General features: G+C 35.9%; 2 protein-coding genes across 2 annotated transcripts; both read right to left on the bottom strand.

Annotated features, from left to right (window-relative positions):
- Nucleotides 1–984, bottom strand: LOC128776249 (olfactory receptor 56B1-like). The gene has a single exon (XM_053900623.1). The coding sequence runs from the start codon at nt 982–984 to the stop codon at nt 1–3; it is 984 nt and encodes a 327-aa protein (XP_053756598.1).
- An 11,135-nt stretch (nt 985–12,119) lies between these two features.
- LOC109260026 (olfactory receptor 52N4-like) lies at nt 12,120–13,085 on the bottom strand. The gene has a single exon (XM_019438014.2). It carries the CDS (start codon nt 13,083–13,085, stop codon nt 12,120–12,122), a length of 966 nt encoding a protein of 321 aa, XP_019293559.2.
- Nucleotides 13,086–19,776: the final 6,691 nt, after the last annotated feature.

The raw sequence follows: 19,776 nt of genomic DNA on the forward strand, positions 1-19,776 counted from the left end.
TCATGGAGAAGGTCTCTGGTGCCTTGTTTTCTTTTCTAAGCTCAAACAAAACACCTTTTGGAAGCCTGCCCTAAGTTCTTTAGTCCTAAGTGCATAAACCATAGGGTTGAGGGAAGGGGGGATGATGTTGTGCAGCACATTGAGTAGAACTGGAACCAAAGGGGCCTTAGTTTCTGCCAGATGAGTTGCTGAAATCACTACAACAACAGTGTAGAAGAATAGGATAAGGATCAGATGGGAGCTACAAGTGCTCAGAGCTTTGGAGGCAGCTTCAGCAGAATTCAGTTTAAGTACAGAGCACAGAATCAAAATGTATGACAATATTATAAGACCTAGGTCACTCCCCATTCCAAGCCATGCCAGAACCAATTGGCAGATGCTGTTTGGCCTCCTGTCATCACAAGCCAGGCTGGTGACCCCAAGGTTAGAGCACAGGCAGTGCTCAATCTCATTCCTGGAACAATAATTACGCTGGGCTGCTAGCACTGGCACTGGAAGGGAAAGAAAACCGTTTCTTAGTACCATGAACACAGTAGCTCTTAAGATTAAGGCCTTGGTGACGATTGATGGGTAGTGAAGAGGGCGACAAATAGCTATGTATCTATCAAAAGCCATGCAGAGGAAGATACCAGACTCCATGCCCACAAAGCAGTGAATGGCATAGATCTGAGCAAAACACTCAGGAAGGCTGATGACCTTGGCATCAAACCAGAAGATGGCCAGGATCTTGGGCATGATGGTGGTGGCCAGGCCCATGTCCACCACAGAGAGGATGCCTAGGAAAGAGTACATAGGCTGCTGAAGAGCAGGGTCCTGGCAGATGGTGACGAGGATGAGGATATTAGCACCAATTGCTGAGAGGTAGAGTAGTGCCAATGGTAAGGAGAGCCAGTGTTGCCAGCTGTGAATGCCTGGGAGTCCCATCAGGATGAACTCAGACACCTGGAACTTGGAGCTATTAGAGCCTTTCAGAGATGCAGACATTGTTTCCTAAGAGAAAAAAAAAAAGATGAGTTTCAACGTTGCTTTCTTTGAGCCATATTATCATCAAACATTATTTTTAACCTATCTCCACATAGCATAGTTGGTGCTGTAACCAAATGAACTCTGTTGTACATCCCTTACTGTAATTTAAGATAAAGTACCATGAAGTTCTGGGGTTTTTATAGTAGAAAGTAAATTTGTAAGGAGCAATTATCACAGTTGACTATTGAGGGACAGTGCAGCATGTGTCTCACATCTCCATTTGCTTATCCTCAGTTATCTCTATTTGGGACCATCACATACATAGGATTCTACTTTTTTTTCTTTTTGAATTTTCTTTATTTCCTCAGAAATTTTGTGGAATCAAGTGGATGTGTTTGTTTTCTTCATATTTGTCTCAATATTATTTCAGGTTTTTATTAATTAACAACACGGAAAATTTTTTAAAATACAGAAATATGGAGATGAAATTTTCTAGCTGTACTATTCAGGGTTGTTATAGAAGTCCATTTATGTTTTATATAGCCTCCACAAATTTTTTTTTTATTTTTTATTTTTTAATATATGAAATTTACTGTCAAATTTGTTTCCATACAACACCCAGTGCTCACCCCAAAAGGTGCCCTCCTCAATACCCATCACCCACCCTGCCCTCCCTCCCACCCCCCATCAACCCTCAGTTTGTTCTCAGTTTTTAACAGTCTCTTATGCTTTGGCTCTCTCCCACTCTAACCTCTTTTTTTTTTTTTTTTTTTTTCCTTCCCCTCCCCCATGGGTTTCTGTTATGTTTCTCAGGATCCACATAAGAGTGAAACCATATGGTATCTGTCTTTCTCTGTATGGCTTATTTCACTTAGCATCACACTCTCCAGTTCCATCCATGTTGCTACAAAAGGCCATATTTCATTTTTTCTCATTGCCACGTAGTATTCCATTGTGTATATAAACCACAATTTCTTTATCCATTCATCAGTTGATGGACATTTATAGCCTCCACAAATTTTATACCACAGACTATAAAGATTTTCACGCGTAAGTATGGTGCAAATTGGAAGAGAAATAACTAAAAAAATTTTTTAATGTTTATTTATTATTTTGAGAAAGACAGAGTGTGAGCAGGGAAGGGGCAGAGAGAGAGTGAGACAGAGAATCCGAAGAAGGCTCCAGACTCTGAACTGTCAGCACAGAGTCCAATGCTGGGCCCGGACTCACTAACCGCAAGATCCTGACCTGAGCTGAAGTTGGATGCTTAACCGACTGAGACACCCAGGCACCCCTAACTATTTTTTTTAATATTCTGATTTGTATGGACTTCTGAAAAATTCAGAAAAGGATAGCTTGGAAAGTTAAATGATCATGACTGAATTTGTTGATTTAAGGAGTGACTTAATAGAGACAAACCATAGATTTTTTTTCTAGTGTAGTCCTAAAGAATCTATAAAGGCATATAGATACAAGAGTTAGGCACTGGTAGTAAGATGATTTTGATTTTATTAACAAACAAGAATTACTTGCCCATATGTTGAAGAAACTGCCATTGTATATTCAGATTCATGTTCAAAACTAGACTCATCTTTCTTCAGAAGCTGGTGTTTTTCATGTACTTTTTATTCTGTTCAGGAGCCCAACCAGCCAAGCCTTAAAATAACAAGCAAGCCTTTCCTTTTGGCCAACAATTGCTCCCTTGTCCTGTGGTTTCTTCCCCTACTTCATCATGCAGACTTTCTCCTCAGCAATGCTACTTCTGAGTCTTACCTGGTCACTTATGCCTCTACTCATGCTTCCTTCTTTTGCTCAGCCATCTGATCTTCCTAAAACTGGTATTCCCTTGCTTAGAATGATCCATGCCTTCACCCTTTCTTTCAAATAGTTTAAATTCTTTTATAGCACATAAGGCAGTTGTGGATTTATTCTTCATATAATTACCTTTAAATATAGAAAGACATATCTGAAAGAAATTAAAATTCTCTCGTGTTAACACCAACAAGAGAAGATCATGTCAGCAACTAGATGTATTTTTTCTTCAGAAATGTCTTGCCACCTGTAAGTTTGGGTAAACATGTACCCCTTAATCTTGGGGAAAATCTTCCTTCTTTAACAGTAACGTAACTTGGTGAACACTAAAATCATCTACATGTGTTCACAGCAAATTTTAACCAAGCAAACACAAAAGAGGCTTGAAGATGAAGCTACTTTGACTCTGGACTTTTAGATCAGAACTCCTGAGGAGTTCAGCTTCATAGCTCCATCTTGAGAACTTGGACGTGTGACCCACTTGACTGTATGGGGCCTGGTATTTTTGCCAAATATTTATTATTATATATCCTCATATCAAAGACACAGCCTTGTATCTTTGATGTTTTCTCCTGATAGATATTAGTGTGATACAGTTAAGAGAAGGAGCGGATTTGAGTTTACAGAAAGGAAATAAGTGTTTTCAATTTCTTTTAGCACTTAAAGCTTAGCAGGACATGGAGTGTGATCCTGGTATGTAGGACAGTTAATATATTCATCCTGAAGACAATCTAGCAGTTATTTTATAAATGAGATCACTTCTAGATCATCACACAAACCTTATATTCTCTAATTCTAGCCTTAATCCCTTTGAACAGCTTCTCTAAGCCTTTATTTCCTCATAGCACAGAAGAAAGAGTTGATCTCTTGTGCAAAACAACATAAGAAAAGGTTAAGGATCAGCCTCCATTGGATGCTCTTGGATTTAGCCAATGTGACCATGCCAAGGTTTTAGTACTTAACTGTGGTTAGGAGCAGAGTCTCACAGTCTGAGGTCCTGGCAATGGCAGGGGTTTCCTACCCGGAAAGAAGACACAACTCTTTGAGAATGAAGCTTTCACATGAGGTGAGAATGTGTTTTCAGCTCACACATAGCATAGAAATTATGAGATTCTGGATTTTATGGGGAGTAGTAAACAGCTCAGTGATCTAAAGATAATAGATTTCCCTTGGAGACATGAAGAGAGAACAGCCCATAGAGAAAGCAGAATTCCTAAGATATTAAATCCCAAAAGGTTGGAAGGGAGATTGATTCAGAGACACACTTCCTATCGATGTAAACTGAGAACTTACATAAGCAGAAAAATGTCTTCATTTATGAAATCAAAATAGCCCTATACAAAGTGGGCAACTTTATTAGTGTTTAAATTGTTCTTAAGTACAAAATTTCAGGGGATTTTAAATTCTGTGGTTATGTTGTTATGCTTAAAAAATAAACTGTTAAAAGAGAAAGTATTTATTCACCCCATATATATCTATTGAGTTCCTACTGTGTTTACAAAATATGGCAGGCATAAAATCGTCAATAAAACTGCCATGGTCCCTGTTCTCATGGAAACAGTGGCCTAGTTGGGGCAAGGGGGTAAAACACTAAGTAAAGAATCTAACAAATATACCTATAGACTGGGAGAAGTGCTTTGAAGCAAAAGCCCCCAGAAATATGAGAGCATATAATGGGGAGAATTAATTTAGTCTTGGTGTCAGAGAGGGATTTCCAGAAGAAACACCGGTTTGTGTCAAGGCCACGTGTTTGAGAAAGACTTAACTATGGTGTGGATTTGGTAATGGGAAGGAGGGGGAGGCAAAGGAGCCCAAGAACTTTAAGATGCTGAAGTGAGGGGATCACGCGAAATTCAAGTAATAAAAGAGGATAAATGTGGCTGGAGCACTAAGAAGTGACAGAAATGAGATATGGTGTGAAACAGAGTTGTTGAGCTGACAGAGGCCAGAGACTTGTAAGCAAATTTATGCAGGGTTATAAGGGACCACTGAAAGCTTTTAAGGAGAATTAGGACCTCGCAGCAATGTGGACACCAGATTAAGTGTGGCAAAGGTAAATATAAGTAAATCAGTTGAGTAACAGTAATCCCAAAGGAGAGATGACTTTATCTTGCACTAGGATAGGGGCAGTGAAGATAGAGAAAAGTGAATAGATTTAGAAGGTATGTTGAAGATAAAATTGATCACTTTTATGACCAAAGAACAATTTTTTTATTTTTTTTAACTTTTTTCTTTAAAAAATTTTTTCTCTATTTTTTTCCTTGAGTATAGTTGATAGAAATGTTACATTAGGCTCAAGTGTACAACATAATGATTCAACAAGTTTATACATTGTATTATGCTCACCAGAGTGTAGCTACCATCTGTCACCATACAGGGCTATTACTACACCTCTGACTATATTCCCTATGCTGTATATTTCATCCCCATAACTTATTCATTCTGTAACTGAAAGGTGTACCTACCTTCACTTTCACTGTTACTCCCCCCGCCCCCCACCGTGCTGCTGGCAACCATTAGTTTGTTCTCTGTATTTATAGGTTTGAATCTCTTTTTTATTTGTTTATTCATGTGTTTTGTTTTTTAATGTTAAAAAATATTTAAAATATTTAAAAACATTTTTTAATGTTCATTTAATCTGAGAGAGAGAGAGAGAGAGACAGACAGACAGAAGATCCTAAGCAGGCTCATGCTAACAGCAGAGTCAATGTGGGGTTCGAAACCACGAACCATGAAATCATGACCTGAGGCAAAGTTGGACCTTTAGCCAACTCAACCACCCAAGTGCCCCTGTTTTGTTTTTTAGATTCCACATATGTGAAATCATATAATATTTGTTTTTTCTTTGTCTAACTTATTTCACTTTCACATGTTGTAGCAAATGGCAAGATCGCATTCTTTTTTGTGTCTAATATTCCATTACATATATATTTTTATTATAATATTATTCATTATATATATATGTGTATATATATATATATATATATATATATATATATATATTTACTTCTTTATCTATTTGTAATCGATGGACACAGGTTGCTTCCATATCTTGGCTATTATAAATAATGCTTCAATAAACATAGGGATATGTATATCTTTTAGAACTAGAATTTTCATTTTCTTCATATAAATACCCAATAGCAGAATTATTGGATCATACAGTATTTCCATTTTTAATTCTCTTCATAAATTTCCAGTAGCAGAATTATTGGACCATATGGTATTCCTATTTTTAATTATTTAAGAAAGATCCATACTCTTTTCCGCAGTGGCTATACCAGTTTGCATTCCTAAAAATAGTGCACATTTTTTTCCACATTCTCATCACCACTTATTATTTCTTGCCTTTTAGAGTCTAACCATTATAATAGCAATATCTCATAGCGGTTTTAAATTTCCTTCCCTGTTGGTTAGTGATATTATGATCTTTTCATGTATTTGTTGACCCACTCTATGTCATCTTTGGAAACATGTCTATTCAAGTCCTCTGTTCATGTTTAAATTGGGTTATTTGGGGGATTTTGGTGTTCAGTTGTGTAAGTTCTTTACAGATTTTGGATATTAACCCCTTATTGGATATATCACTTGGCAAATATCTTCTCCCATTCAGTAGGTTGTCTTTTTGTTCTGTTGATGGCTTCCTTCACTATGCAGAAGGTTTTTAGTTTGGTTTAGTATAGTTTCTTTTTGCTCTTGTTTCCCTTGACTTAGAAGACAGATGAAGAAAACTGTTGCTGTGGCTGATGGCAAAGGAATGACTACTTATGTTCTCTTCTAAGGGCTTTATGGTTTCAAGGTCTCGTAATTAGATGACCAAAGAACAATTCTTTTTTTTTTAATGTTTATTTTTGAGAGAGACCGTGAGTGGGGGAAGGGCAGAGAGAGAAGGAGACACAGAATCCGAAGCAGGGTCCAGGCTCTGAGCTGTCAGCACATAGCCTGACATGGGGTTCAAATTCACAAACTGCGAGATCATGACTTGAGCCAAAGTCAGATGCTTAACCGACTGAGCCACCCAGGCACCGCAACCAAAGAACAATTCTAGTGTTTGATATATGCAGTGGGATGGCACCTGATGTTATTCACATTCTTAAGGAAGATTGGAGAAAGACCAGGTTACAGGAGAAGAGAATAAATTCAGATTAGGTCACGACAAGCATATGATACATTTGAAACATGCATGTAAAGATTGCTTATCAACACATAGAAAAGTAGTTGAGAGCAAAATAGCAATTTTTTAAACTATTTTACATCCCCACCAGCAGTGTCTGAGGGTTCCAATTTTTCTACATTCTTGCTAACCTGATTGTTACTGGTTTTTTTTAGAATAATTATTCTCTTGGATGTGAACAGTATCTCATTATAATTTTGTTTTACATTTCTTTAATGACTAATAACGAGCACCTCTTCATGTTGCTTACTGACTTATTTCTATCTTCTCTGGAGAAAGATCTATTCATACCCTTTGCTTGGTTTTTAACTGGTTTATCTTTTTATGACTGAGTTTTAAGAGTTCTTAATATATTTCATATACAGGTCCTGAAATAGCATTTTGAGGGAAAAAATTGGAGGGACCAATATATTAACTGACAATTGTTGTAATATAGAATATATTCTCCTGGATTATTTGTTGACATATAATTTTCATAGTAATCTCTAACAATCACATGTGTTTTGTATGGTATCAGTTGTAATGTCTCCTCTTTCATTTCTGGCCTTATTTGATACCTCTTTCTTTTTTGCTTAGTAAGTTCAGCTAAAGGTTTGCCAATTTGTTTGTCTTTTCAAAAACCTAGGCCTCACTTTCATTGATATTTGCGATTGTTTTTGTGGTCTCCATTTTATTTAGCTCTACCTTTTGTGATTTCTTTCCTTCTCCTTGTTTTGGTCTTCATTTGTTCTTTTTCTAGTTCCTTGTGGAATAAAGTTGCTTTTGAGATCTTTCTTTTTTCTTAATATATGCATTTAGTGTTAGAAACTTTCCATCTAACCAATTTAACAATAAATTTCATATTTAAAAAAATAAAAATAAATTTAAAAAAAGAAAGTTTCCATCTAGAAATTGCTTTGGCAGCACCCCCTAGTGTTTGTGTCTTATGTTTTCCATTTTCAAATGAAAAGGAAGAGTCTTTTGAATCTTTTCAATATTAATGCCTTTTTCACTCTTTTAATTTTATTCTACTGCTTGGACCTCTAGTACAATGTTGGATAGAAGTGGGAATGGTTGACATCTTTGTCTTGCTATTATCCTCAGGGAGACATATTTTCATATTTCATCATTAATTGGGATATTAGCTGTAGGTTTTTTGTGCATGCCTTTTATCAAATTAAAATTTCCTTCTAAATTTAGATTTTGCTGTGTTTTAATCATGAATGGATATTTAATTAAAACAAATTTTTTCTTACTCTGTTGTAGTAATCTTATGATTTTTTTCCTATTTAAATCTATTTCATCATATTTAAGTTGATTACTTGTGTGTGTTCTCAGCCAACCTGCTTTGAGTTCCTGGAATAAATCCCACTTGGTCATATTGTATTACCATACAACATCCAACACTCACATTCACACATGTACGCACATGCTCATGGAAATTTTAGGTAACTGATTTCTTTCTTTCTTTTTTTTAATGTTTTATCTTTTATTGAGAGAGAGATTATAAGCAGGGAGGGGCAGAGAGATAAAGGGGCAGAGAATCCAAAAGGGCTCCATGCTGACAGTAGCAAGTCCAATGTGGGACTTGAACTCATGAACTGCGAGATCATGACCTGAGGCGAAGTCTGACACTCAACCAACTGAGCCACCCATGTGTCCCATGATTCATTTTCTTAATAGATGTATGACTACTATAACCTTATATTTCTTCTTAGATCACTTGAAGTGTTTTTAATACATGTCTGTCTCATCAACATTTTCAAATCTATTGGGATAACGTTGCTCTTGACACCTTCTTTTTGTTTATTTTGATAAATGTTTTATAGTTGCTTGAGAAATAAAACTATACTTGAAGCTGCTGGATGTTGTTTACTTAACAGGGCAATTGGCTTAATTTGCTTATGTTCAGATATTCTATACTATTTAGATTTTTCTAATTCTCTACGTTTCAGTTGCTGCAACTATGATTTCACTGTGGATTTGTCAATTTCCCCTTCTAGTATTATCCATCTCTTTGTCTGTATATATTGTTATGTATCTATAATGATATTAAGCATATACAAAGTTAGGTATATTTCCTGTTGGATTGCTACTGTAATCACGGTGTTACGGAACCTGGCTGGAACGCTGGCAGAAAAACCAAGCGGCACTCGGAGATCTTGGTGGATTGAAGATTTATTTACACCGGTGGGCTCAGAGGAGACCGTTTCTCCAAATATCTGAGTGCCCAATGCAAGCGGGAAGGGTAATTTATAGTTGTCAGCCTCCATATTCGTGGGGGGCGGTTCGTTTGCCCTGGAAAACAGGGCGAAAAGAACCCAGAAGAGGGGACTCCAAGCTAGAGACCAGAGCATGTTTTAGTCCGTCAGCTATCTTATGGTGTAAAACTTTATTTATTTTCCCAACAACGGAATGTTGCATTTTATCACTCCTAACATTTATTGTGTTAAAATCTACTTTGTCTGGTCTAGCCACACAAGCTTTTTCTCATTTTATATATGTGTGTGGATGTTTAATGTCTTCTAACAATACTAAGTTTTTAAGGATATTGTCTTAATTTTCATTTCACTTCCTTTCATTGACTTGCTTTGTCAACTCATACTAATGTAATACTGCCATAATTTTTGTCAAGTTTTCCATGTTCCTATTGTCTTTTGCATCATGTTCCATCTGTTCTTTTCTTTGTTCCTCTTGCCATTTTTGGACCAATAAAATAGGTGTTATTACTGCCATTATTGTATTTTTCTTCAGTGTTAGTTTTGTTATGCATTCCAATATTTTGTTCTGAGCTTCCATCAGGTAATCATTATTCTAAATTCTGAATAACATACTTACTTTAGTATTTCCTCTCAGCTTTAGTTTATATGAATAGGTATTTATGCTATCTTTTTTTTTGAAGGATTTTTCATTAGAATTCTGAGTTGTAAGTATTTTTTCAGCACTTCCAAAATATCATTTGTCTTTTGGCTTCCATTGTTTCTACTGAAAAGTTGCCCGGTAGTCTAAAGTCTACCTACAAAGGTAATGTGCAGAGATTATGACTCTGCAAACACACTCCACTGTGTATATTCAGAATAAAATATCCCCAATTCCATAAGGGCCAGGGTGTGTGTACGTGTGCATGTGAGTAAAGATGCTCAGCATAGTGTTATTTGTGGTGACAGAGACTGAAAAAACTTAGATATACATAATCAGGGAATGATTAAGAAAATAGTGTTGGTTGCATGCTAGGAAAGTCTATAAAATAATCACAAGCAAGATTTGAAGCATAAATAATTTTATTAAAAATACATTTTTAAAAATAATTGAGTTAAAAGTAAGCAATGTAATATTTTAGCACAATGAAACAGATGTAAGTTCCTAAAATAAACATTCAGTAAATGACCTCATAGTCACATGTTTAAGAATATATGTCAAACACATAGAGAATGTCACTGGATGATAGGCCTGAAGATTAGGAATGAAATAAGATCAAAGTAAAAACAAAAAGCAAAACAAGAAAAAGACCTAGAAATGACAGTGTGCCATTAAGAAAAAAGGTACCAGGAAGTTTAGTTCACATTGAACTTGCACCAGAGTTTCCGTGAATCCATTAATGAATTAATAGTCTGGCATCCATTAGCCTACAACGGCATTTATGGCTATGTTTGCTGGAATGCCCAGGGAATGAGTGCTAAAAGAAGAGATTTGAACCCAGGGATATGCTAATATAAAGAAATCCAGAGGACAAGAGAAAACAAATGGAACTATATGAAGTGTTCTGTGAGAAGGAAGAACGACTTCGAATGTCTGATGTGTTGCAGCATTCAAGAAAAGGGAGGGTTTCTAGATGAAAGGACTAATCAGTTATATTCATATTGTTGAGAGTTAGGGCAAGATGGGCATGGAGAAGGACCTTTTGGCTTTAGGAACATGAAAATCATCTGTGAAATTGACAAAAGCAATTTCAGTGAAACGATGAGATGGAGGATATTCTAAAGAAAAAGCCAGAAGTGGTTAAGCATTACTTCAAGATGTGTATGTAAGTAGAGGTCATAAATATTGGTAACCTTTAAAGAAGATTTGCTATCAAGGTGGACAAAGAACTAAAGTATGAAAAGGGTGATTTTGTGATAAAAGTTTACTTGTTTTATGCCTTTATAAAATGAAAAATACTAGAGGTGAATTACAAACTAATGGAAATTAATGAGCATCAATTACCAGCATCAGAGGAAAGTAATTCTTGGAAGTTGGGCAGGAAAAATCGACTTTGCAATCTTCTCTATGTGCTCTGTGACAATGCTATAAAACTATTATTATTTGTAGCTTCTTACTTCATGTTAATTTAGAAAGAACTTGAATATCACACAGAAAATATTAGAGCCATTCTCTTAGTTAATTATCAGCTCAAAATAAGAAAAATAACTATTGTTCCCCAGAACTCTGTACTTCTAGAAATACATTTATTATATTATATTATATTATATTATATTATATTATATTATATTATATTTTATAACTGTCATTATTATTATATTTCATATTGTTCTATCATTCATAACTCCTTCCAAACTGTGCATTCATTGAAAACCATCTTGAAGAAAACAGACAACCCACTAGTTGGGAAGGAAGCAATTATGTGAATGTCTCATTCTAGGAGAGATCCAGTCAGATACTAGGTCACCAAGTTTTTCATAAGACCCCAGGATCTTACATTTCATGATACTAATGACCTCAGAGAACACTTTCCAGTTTCGTATTTTATAAGTGACTGAGAAAACAGAGCACTTTTGTGAATAATGAGAATGTATAATACATATTTCCCAAGGTTAAATCATAATGATCAAACTGGAAATTTCATTTACAAGTAAAAAACAGAACAATTTGAGTCATCTAGACCCAGATCATTAGTTTCATGTGATTCAGTGTTCTGGATAATTGGCCTAGCTTCTCATTAGTATTTTTCTTTTTTGGAACCTATTAGTACCAAGACCTCAGCTACACAGAAAACCTGCCGGTAAAAAGCTCATATGGGGGTAATGTGGAATGAAAAATTACTTTGGTATTCTGCAGAAAATTTAACGGGAATAAATTGTCCATCATGCTTACCTGGAAATATTATATATCTATTCTGGGAAACTCTCCTGCCTAAACAACAGAGAGTAGCATTCTTTCCCTTTTCACCCAACCCAGACTAATATTCGTTTCATATGCTGTGGGATTTGAGGTTCTTAGAACCTGAAAGGATCCTGATGACACAGTCTCGTATCTGCTTGGTTTTCACCCCATAGACTACGGGATTCATCGTGGGAGGCAAAAGCAGATAGATATTGGCCACAATGATGTGACAAGATGGAGGAATTGTGTGGCCCCCAAAGCGGTGGGAAAAGAAGGAGAAGAAGGCTGGACTGTAGGAGAAAACAATGGCACAGATGTGGGCAGTGCAGGTGCTGAAGGCCTTCTGCTGAGCATCTGCTGAAGAGAGGCTAACCACTGACCGGAGGATCATGGTGTAGGAGATTGTGATGCACAAGATGTCAAAGCCCCCAATCAGGAGGGCAACCATCAGACCATAGATGACATTGACCTTGATATTTCCACAGGATAACTTGGCTACAGACATGTGGTCACAGTAGGTGTGAGGAATTATATTCCCTCTGCAGTAGGGCAGGCGCTTGGTAAGGAAAGTGAAGGGAATGATGAGGAACACCCCTCTCAAGAAAGTAGCAAGCCCAACCTTTGCAATGACAGGATTGGTGAGGATAGTTGAATAGCGCAGAGGGTAGCAGATGGCCACATAACGGTCCAGGGCCATAAGCATGAGCACCCCAGACTCCATCCCTGTGAAGGTGTGGACAAAGAACATTTGGACCAGACATCCATCGAAGCTGATTTCCTTGAAATGGAACCAGAATATGCTGAGGGCTTTAGGGATTGTACTAGAGCATATGAAAAGGTCAGTTAGGGAAAGCATGGCTAAAAAGTAATACATGGGCCTGTGCAGGGAGTCCTCTAAGTGGATGAGGTAGAGGAGCCCACAATTCCCTAACATTGCCATAGCATACATGGAGCAGAATGGGAAAGAAATCCACATGTGCATGTCCTCCAGTCCTGGGATCCCATTAAGAATGAATGAGGCTGGGGTCAGGTCTGTTTGGTTTAACATTAGCATCATCAACCTAGGATGATCATTAATCATCTTATAGAATTTGTGGGTCCTCCTAGATAGAGATAAGAGAAGAAAACATCTTGATCACAGTCACTGTCTTCATTTCTTTTGCCCTTCTCCCCCAAGACACATTTCAATGGCCAAACAACCAATTTTTCTGACTTCCAGGGAATATGAATATAAACATTATTTAAACCAAATAGATTATTTTATATCTGTGCATTTTTTAATTCATTCATCACCGTAGGCAACAAATACTCTTTATTGTGTAATAGCTGCCTAGTTCGTTAATAGACAAATGACATCCATTTATAAAGGACAAAGTTTGGTTATTATTTTTTCTGAAGCTATTTTTGTTTAAATATATTATTTAAATATTGATAACTATACATGTACTCCAGAAAAATAAACACGAAAAATCATTGGACTTAAAATAAATCATATTTTGAGAAAAAATATAGTAAAATATTTTGCATGTGGGCATTAGGAAGTTGGAGATGGGGCTAGAAACAGGGCCCAATCATGACACACTCTATCAATTTCTGAATAGGAGGATTCTTCTAAGGAAATAGCCTGAGGGTCACCCTGTTTCTCAGATATCATATTGAAAAGTACAGGTGCCAGAATTCTTTAAAAATTACTGAAATATATTTTAATTACTATTATTTGGAAAATACAAAAGGGACCTCTAAGAATAAAAGCAGAAGGTAAATGCATAAATCATTGTAAAAATACTAACTAAACAAAACATTCCCATTATGAAACAGAAGGCAAAGGATTCCTAAATAAATCAATAAAATGTTAATGTGACAAAAGACAGATAAAATATGTTGATTTGGACTATTAGGATAAATTATTTAAACTGCCCTATATAAGTGGACATAAATCTGTTAATTTTATAAAAATGTATATAGGCAGTACAGAAGGTCATATGATAAAGAAAACCAAACAACAAAGTAAAATAATGTACAATCATCAGAGAAATACATACAAAATTTGGAGTAGACCTATTAATTTCACATGAAGTAGTAATTAAAGCAAGAAAAATTGGGTCCAAATTTTTTTAGAAATTCTGAGTAGTTCTAATGATAGGATGACTTTAATGTTGACTAAATTAAAGTTGATTGTTTTAAGCATGACACTTCTACTCCATCTTTGATAAAATATCCATAACTCAAATCATGGGATGCACAGAAATCCTCTTATGCAACTTATTAGTATATAGTTGGTATTAATATGAAAACTTTCCAAATTAACACTTAAATCTGATGAAAGTGCCAGTTTTCAAATTAATGCCAATGATTTGGTTTTAAGGTAACATTTTTGCTTTGTTATTAATCTCCACTTAGACAAACAGTCAAAATATGATGGTCTTGATTACAGAGAGACTAGGATATCTAGGCCCTCTAGGACTAAAACTACAACCCTGAGTTTACCAGTGTTTTCAATGGATTTAGAAAATTGTTTGCAAATGGGTTTACAACATTCAAAGAACTGTTGTATATCATTTACCAAAATAAAAATTTAAATATATATAGCACAGATAAATATGTTACAATACTGGGAACATAACCCTTAGAGGGCATGTTTTAAAACAACTTCTGGCACTTTTGTACTATTATTCTCTTAAAAAAAATACATTTAGTCTGTAAAATTATAAACTCTTACTATTATGGTCATCTGTCTGCCTCAGTCTGTATCTCCTTGTGCCTCTAAATACCCACGTCTGCAGCTTCGTCTTTAATGTAAGCCAATCTTGACAATTCCAGACAATGCTTAATTCCAGGTCTTAACATTTCCCCTATAGCTTACTATAAAGTAAACTTCTGTATGTGTTTTTCCATAAAGATCACTTTGATCATTTAGGAATGGCTTTATTCTTACAGTAAATTTTAGGTTCTGTACAGGTTCAATTCATTTGCCAAATGCCCTGTTAGTGATATAAGTTTAAATGAAAGCAACCCAGTATCAATCACGAAGTTAATCTATTGCTTTAAAAAAATTTAAATTTGTTTCCAACAGTTTAATTCAATACCTCTTTCCAGAGAGAGGTACTGATATTTAGCTCTGGGTGTATAGCCAGTGTTTCTGGATGTTGCTACACCTCTCTCACCTTTCATAAAGTACTACTTTATCTACCACTTATTGTCAATCCTCATTTCCAGAATTTATAGGCAGTGATTTTTTTCTCCCTGTTTTGTGCTGATCTCAGCCTATGGATAACCAGTATTGTGGCTGAACTGGTCCTTGAGATTCTTATGATGACTGCAAGATACCTTCAGCAAAAACCATCAGAAAACTTTGAAAGACACAAGGTTTATTACTTACAAGTCCTAGAAATCATGGCACACCTGGGGCCACACAGAGACGTCAAGGCAGGGGTGGGAGAAGTGGTGGGCCTGGTGTTCTAACTTATATTGGAGTTGAGGGTGATGCCTAGGGTATCTCAGGCTCACTCTTTATCAGTGAATTTAAAACCTAAGAATGGGAATTTAAAGCACAGGGAAAGAGAAAGAAAATTTAAAAAGTGGTCCAAAAGGTCAGTTATCAGAATCAATCAAGATCTGTAAAACAAAGGAGGTGCGGGATTATCCAGTCAAGTGGCTGGTAGTACGTTTATCTGAGATAACATCTTGGAAGTGGGTGCCTCTTTGAAATGGATGCCTTGGCAATCAAAACTTAGCATTACAAAAAAGAAAAGCCAACTGTCAGGACTCACACTACATCCTCCATTAAAGCATTCTCAATTCTTAGCACATTACAATAGGTTTCTCCTGGTAAATAAAACTACAAAATATATATTGGCCTAAAATATATTTTGGCATAAGTAAGAATTTACGGAGTCTACCTCAAGTAAAATCAGACACTCGTAAGGAAAAAAAGGAAGGCAGGTAAGCAGCAAGAGAAATTTGAACATAACTCTCATGATTGCTCTCCCTATATTTCCATTATTCCATGACCTGGCGGTGGTCCATTCTTGGCATGTATTCCTGTATGGTTAAAAGAGTTGTTTATATAGATGCGTGGGCATTATGAACACCTAAATGGATTTTTAAGCCAAAGGTGAGAAATAAATATTTCCATCAGCCCCCACATCATTGTCTTGCACCTCCTTCTGACTTGAACTTAGGTCAATAGAAAAAAAACATTTATATCTGTGGGGAGGAAAAAAGCATTTAGTATCAATCTTAAATCCTTTTTCCTCTTTACATCTATGTCTAAAATGAAAATCATCCTGTCACTAACCCTTAAATTTAATAGTTAAATACCTTAAGTTTTGAAAGGAAAAACAAGATAAAATATATATGGTTCGATTTTCCAGGAACTTGGTTGTCTAAACATCACAGTCTCTGGGCAAGTTTTTAACTCTGGATTTTCTTGATATGAAGACTATTGACCCAAGCCTGAAGAAAAATGAATGTTATATACCCAAGTACCTCAAGGGAACATTTCAAAACATCACAGACACACTGCTGGAACTGGAATCGAGCTAACCTCCAGGGGGCCCAAATGGTTTTAGTTATTGATAAATAACTAAACATGTATGTGTGTGTATGTGTGAATATATGTGCACATGTGTATGTCTATATCTGAACATGTGTGTATGCACGTAAATAGACAGCCGGATATAGATCAGAAATGAGATATTTTAGTAGAACCTAATGATTTCACTCCTGCAGGGATTTGGCTCCTTTCCCTATGAAGTTTTGCAAAGACCCCCAAGGGAATCAAGTTGAATATATTTAAATTATGTGATTTAAACTTTTTAAAATATAACTTTTTAAATTTTTTGAAAAAATTTTAAAATTCCATTTTGAAACATACTTGTCTCTCCATCGAAGTAACATTTACCAGCGTTTAGATTTTTTTTTAATGTTTACTTATTTTTGAGAGAGACCCAGAACACAAGCAGGGGAGGAGCAGAGAGAGAGAGACACAGAATCTGAAGCAGGCTCTAGGCTCTGAGCTGTCAGCACAGAGCCCCATCGGAGCTCTAACTCATGAACCATGGATCATGACCTGAGCCAAAGTCCGATGCTTAACTGACTGAGCCACCAAATTTTTAAATTTATTAATATGAGCCTATGCCCAGGTAGTGCTTTAATAAGAAATGGGAAATTACATCATTACACATATATTGCTATTTTTATAATTAAGAGTGTACAAGTAGCATATTAAATGTTCTTCCAAAGGAAGGTTTCTAAGACTGTAGTGTTTATTAAATAGATTAGTAGAATTTATTTATTTTTTTATCATTTGATATCCAGGGTTTTTTATTTAATAAAAGTGCTACAATATATATAATGTTCATGAATCATAAATCGTCTTATTATTTATCTGAAACAAATTTCTAGTAGTGTATGAGTTTTCATTCTATCATGCCAAGAGCAAGTTTATCTTCTGAATATCCATACTAATTTTATTGAAGAAATTGATATGTCAATGGCATGTGAATTTACAGTTGCTGAATAGCTAAAGATATTGACATTTGATTTTCAGTTTCTAACATTATTGTGCTCAGTTTTGAATTTTTAAAAAATTTTTAAAATGTTTTATTTATTTTTGAGAAAGAGAACACAACCAGGGGGAAGGGCAGAGATAGAAAGGGACAAAGTATCCATCCAAAGTGGGTTCTTCATTGACAGCAGTGAGCTCCATGCATGGCTCAAACTCATGAACCATGATATCATGACCTGAGCTGAAGTCAGATGTTCTGCAGACTGAGCCACCCAGCTGCCTCTCAGTTTTGAATTTTTTTAATTATTTCTTCCTTATGGACCTTCCTTTTTGACCTAATATAATTTCTTTAACAACAAGAAGGAAAACATCATTGGCATAGAAGAAGAAGTAGGATTGTGTGATATCGCAGAGGTCACAGCACAGAGATTCTGGAGAAGAATGTATGGTCAATAATACAACTTGTTGTAAGGAGGTCCATTAGAAAAGATTACCAGTGGCTTTGATGGCATATGCTTCACTGGAAACTTTAACTTGTGGTTGAAATCAGATTATAATGTAGGAAGGAATAGGAATCAAGAAAGCAGAAATAATTAGTTCCAAAAAAATATTTTCCAGACACTTGCATAAAAAAGGTCACTAAGGTCAAGGGAAATTTTGCTACTGGGTCACGTACCAAGAAATTTGAAGAGGTGGTGAAAACAAAAAAGAAGTGAGTGATAATCTGAGCTCCAAAGAGCATATTTTGAGAAGCTTGCTTGATCAGAAAAAGGAATTCGTAATAAATACATACAGTAATAAAGGAGGAAACAATGGCTATAGATGCCAAAAGTTCATGTGAGATTTGGGTTGGAGGTAGTTTACTTCTAAAGCTTCATTTTTTTCTTTATGGAAAAAAATCTTTCTTATAGGAACATAGAAACATCCTATGTTTCTTACGGGAACATAAAACACAGAGTACAGAATTGTCCCAGAGTTGGGGTATAGGTTTGTATGCAGGTACAATTGTAAATGAGCGCATGAAATTGAAAGTCAGCTGGTATTTAGACTTGTATAAAGATCTTTAAAATCTGTTAAGTGTATCTCAATTTGAGGATTAGAATGATAGCATAATTAAAATGATTGCCACCCATGCATTGACAATCCTCCTATAGAACAATGTAATGATTTCCTTTCCTTTGAAAAATAGACAGTTTTCAGCATATTGTATTGAAGTCTAATATTTACAAACTATTTATCCCCACCTATGAGAAGTATCATTCATATTTTGAGGAAGGGAAGCTTTAGAAACCTGTTCCTTAGTATTTAGCTCTCAGGACTGATAATCTCCAAAGATTGGAGGGCCTATGAATTTCCAGCTGGGGTTTTGTGTCTCCTCTACCTAACATTGTGGGATGGCTTTCTTTTCCTTCTAAATAAATGAATGCGTTAATAGCTAAGACTTCATAATCTGATAGGTTTGTATATGTGACCGTCTTTTATAAGTTTAGAGATAGAAGTCAACAACCTCTGGGAGGCCCTTGTAAGACTATGTAAGAATATTTGGACATTGATTTTCAGGGAATAATACCCAGGTCAATTGGAATTAAGATGGCTTCCTAGAGGGTGAAGACAAGAATATATCTGTGGGATTAATATTCGGAGTTTAGGAATGAAGGGCTCCTCCTCACCTATCCTTTACTCTCATCCATAGAGGTCCTAGTGTTCTGTACCAGAGCATTCTAAGTGTCAGGCCCTGGCTCTTCCGCTTGCTAATATTGCAGGTATTGGTGAGTCCCTTTCCTCCTCTTGGTTTCAATTTCTAATGGAGAAAATATAAGATTCATGCAAAAGCATGTAAGTCCCTGGCAGGTCTAATTTCTTTAACTGTGGCTGTGTATCCTATTTTCTTATCCTTGCAGATGGTAACACACAACTATAACCTGAAGTATGAGGTTAGAAATCCCTGCCTGATGTATTAGGAGACGGCCAGAAGGTAAGGGAATTTCCTATGACTAGGCAGAGGTTCTTGTAACCTAAAGTGGAAGAACTTCCCCAGATTATACTTCCCTGGATGGCAGTTAGGAATGCTGAACCAACTGACCTCCTCTCTGATTTATTATTCTTTAAAATGGTATAAAAGTTACTGTGGAGGATATCAGTGCTGTATTAAAACCTCTTACCAGTCTCAAATATTGAAGGCTGTTTCATCTTGACAATCTTTTCTTTTGGATGAAGTCCCTTCTATACTACTGGA

The sequence above is a fragment of the Panthera pardus genome, unplaced genomic scaffold (assembly GCF_024362965.1).
Source record: "Panthera pardus isolate Hobbes unplaced genomic scaffold, ASM2436296v1 HiC_scaffold_12, whole genome shotgun sequence".
Lineage (NCBI taxonomy): Eukaryota > Metazoa > Chordata > Mammalia > Carnivora > Felidae > Panthera > Panthera pardus.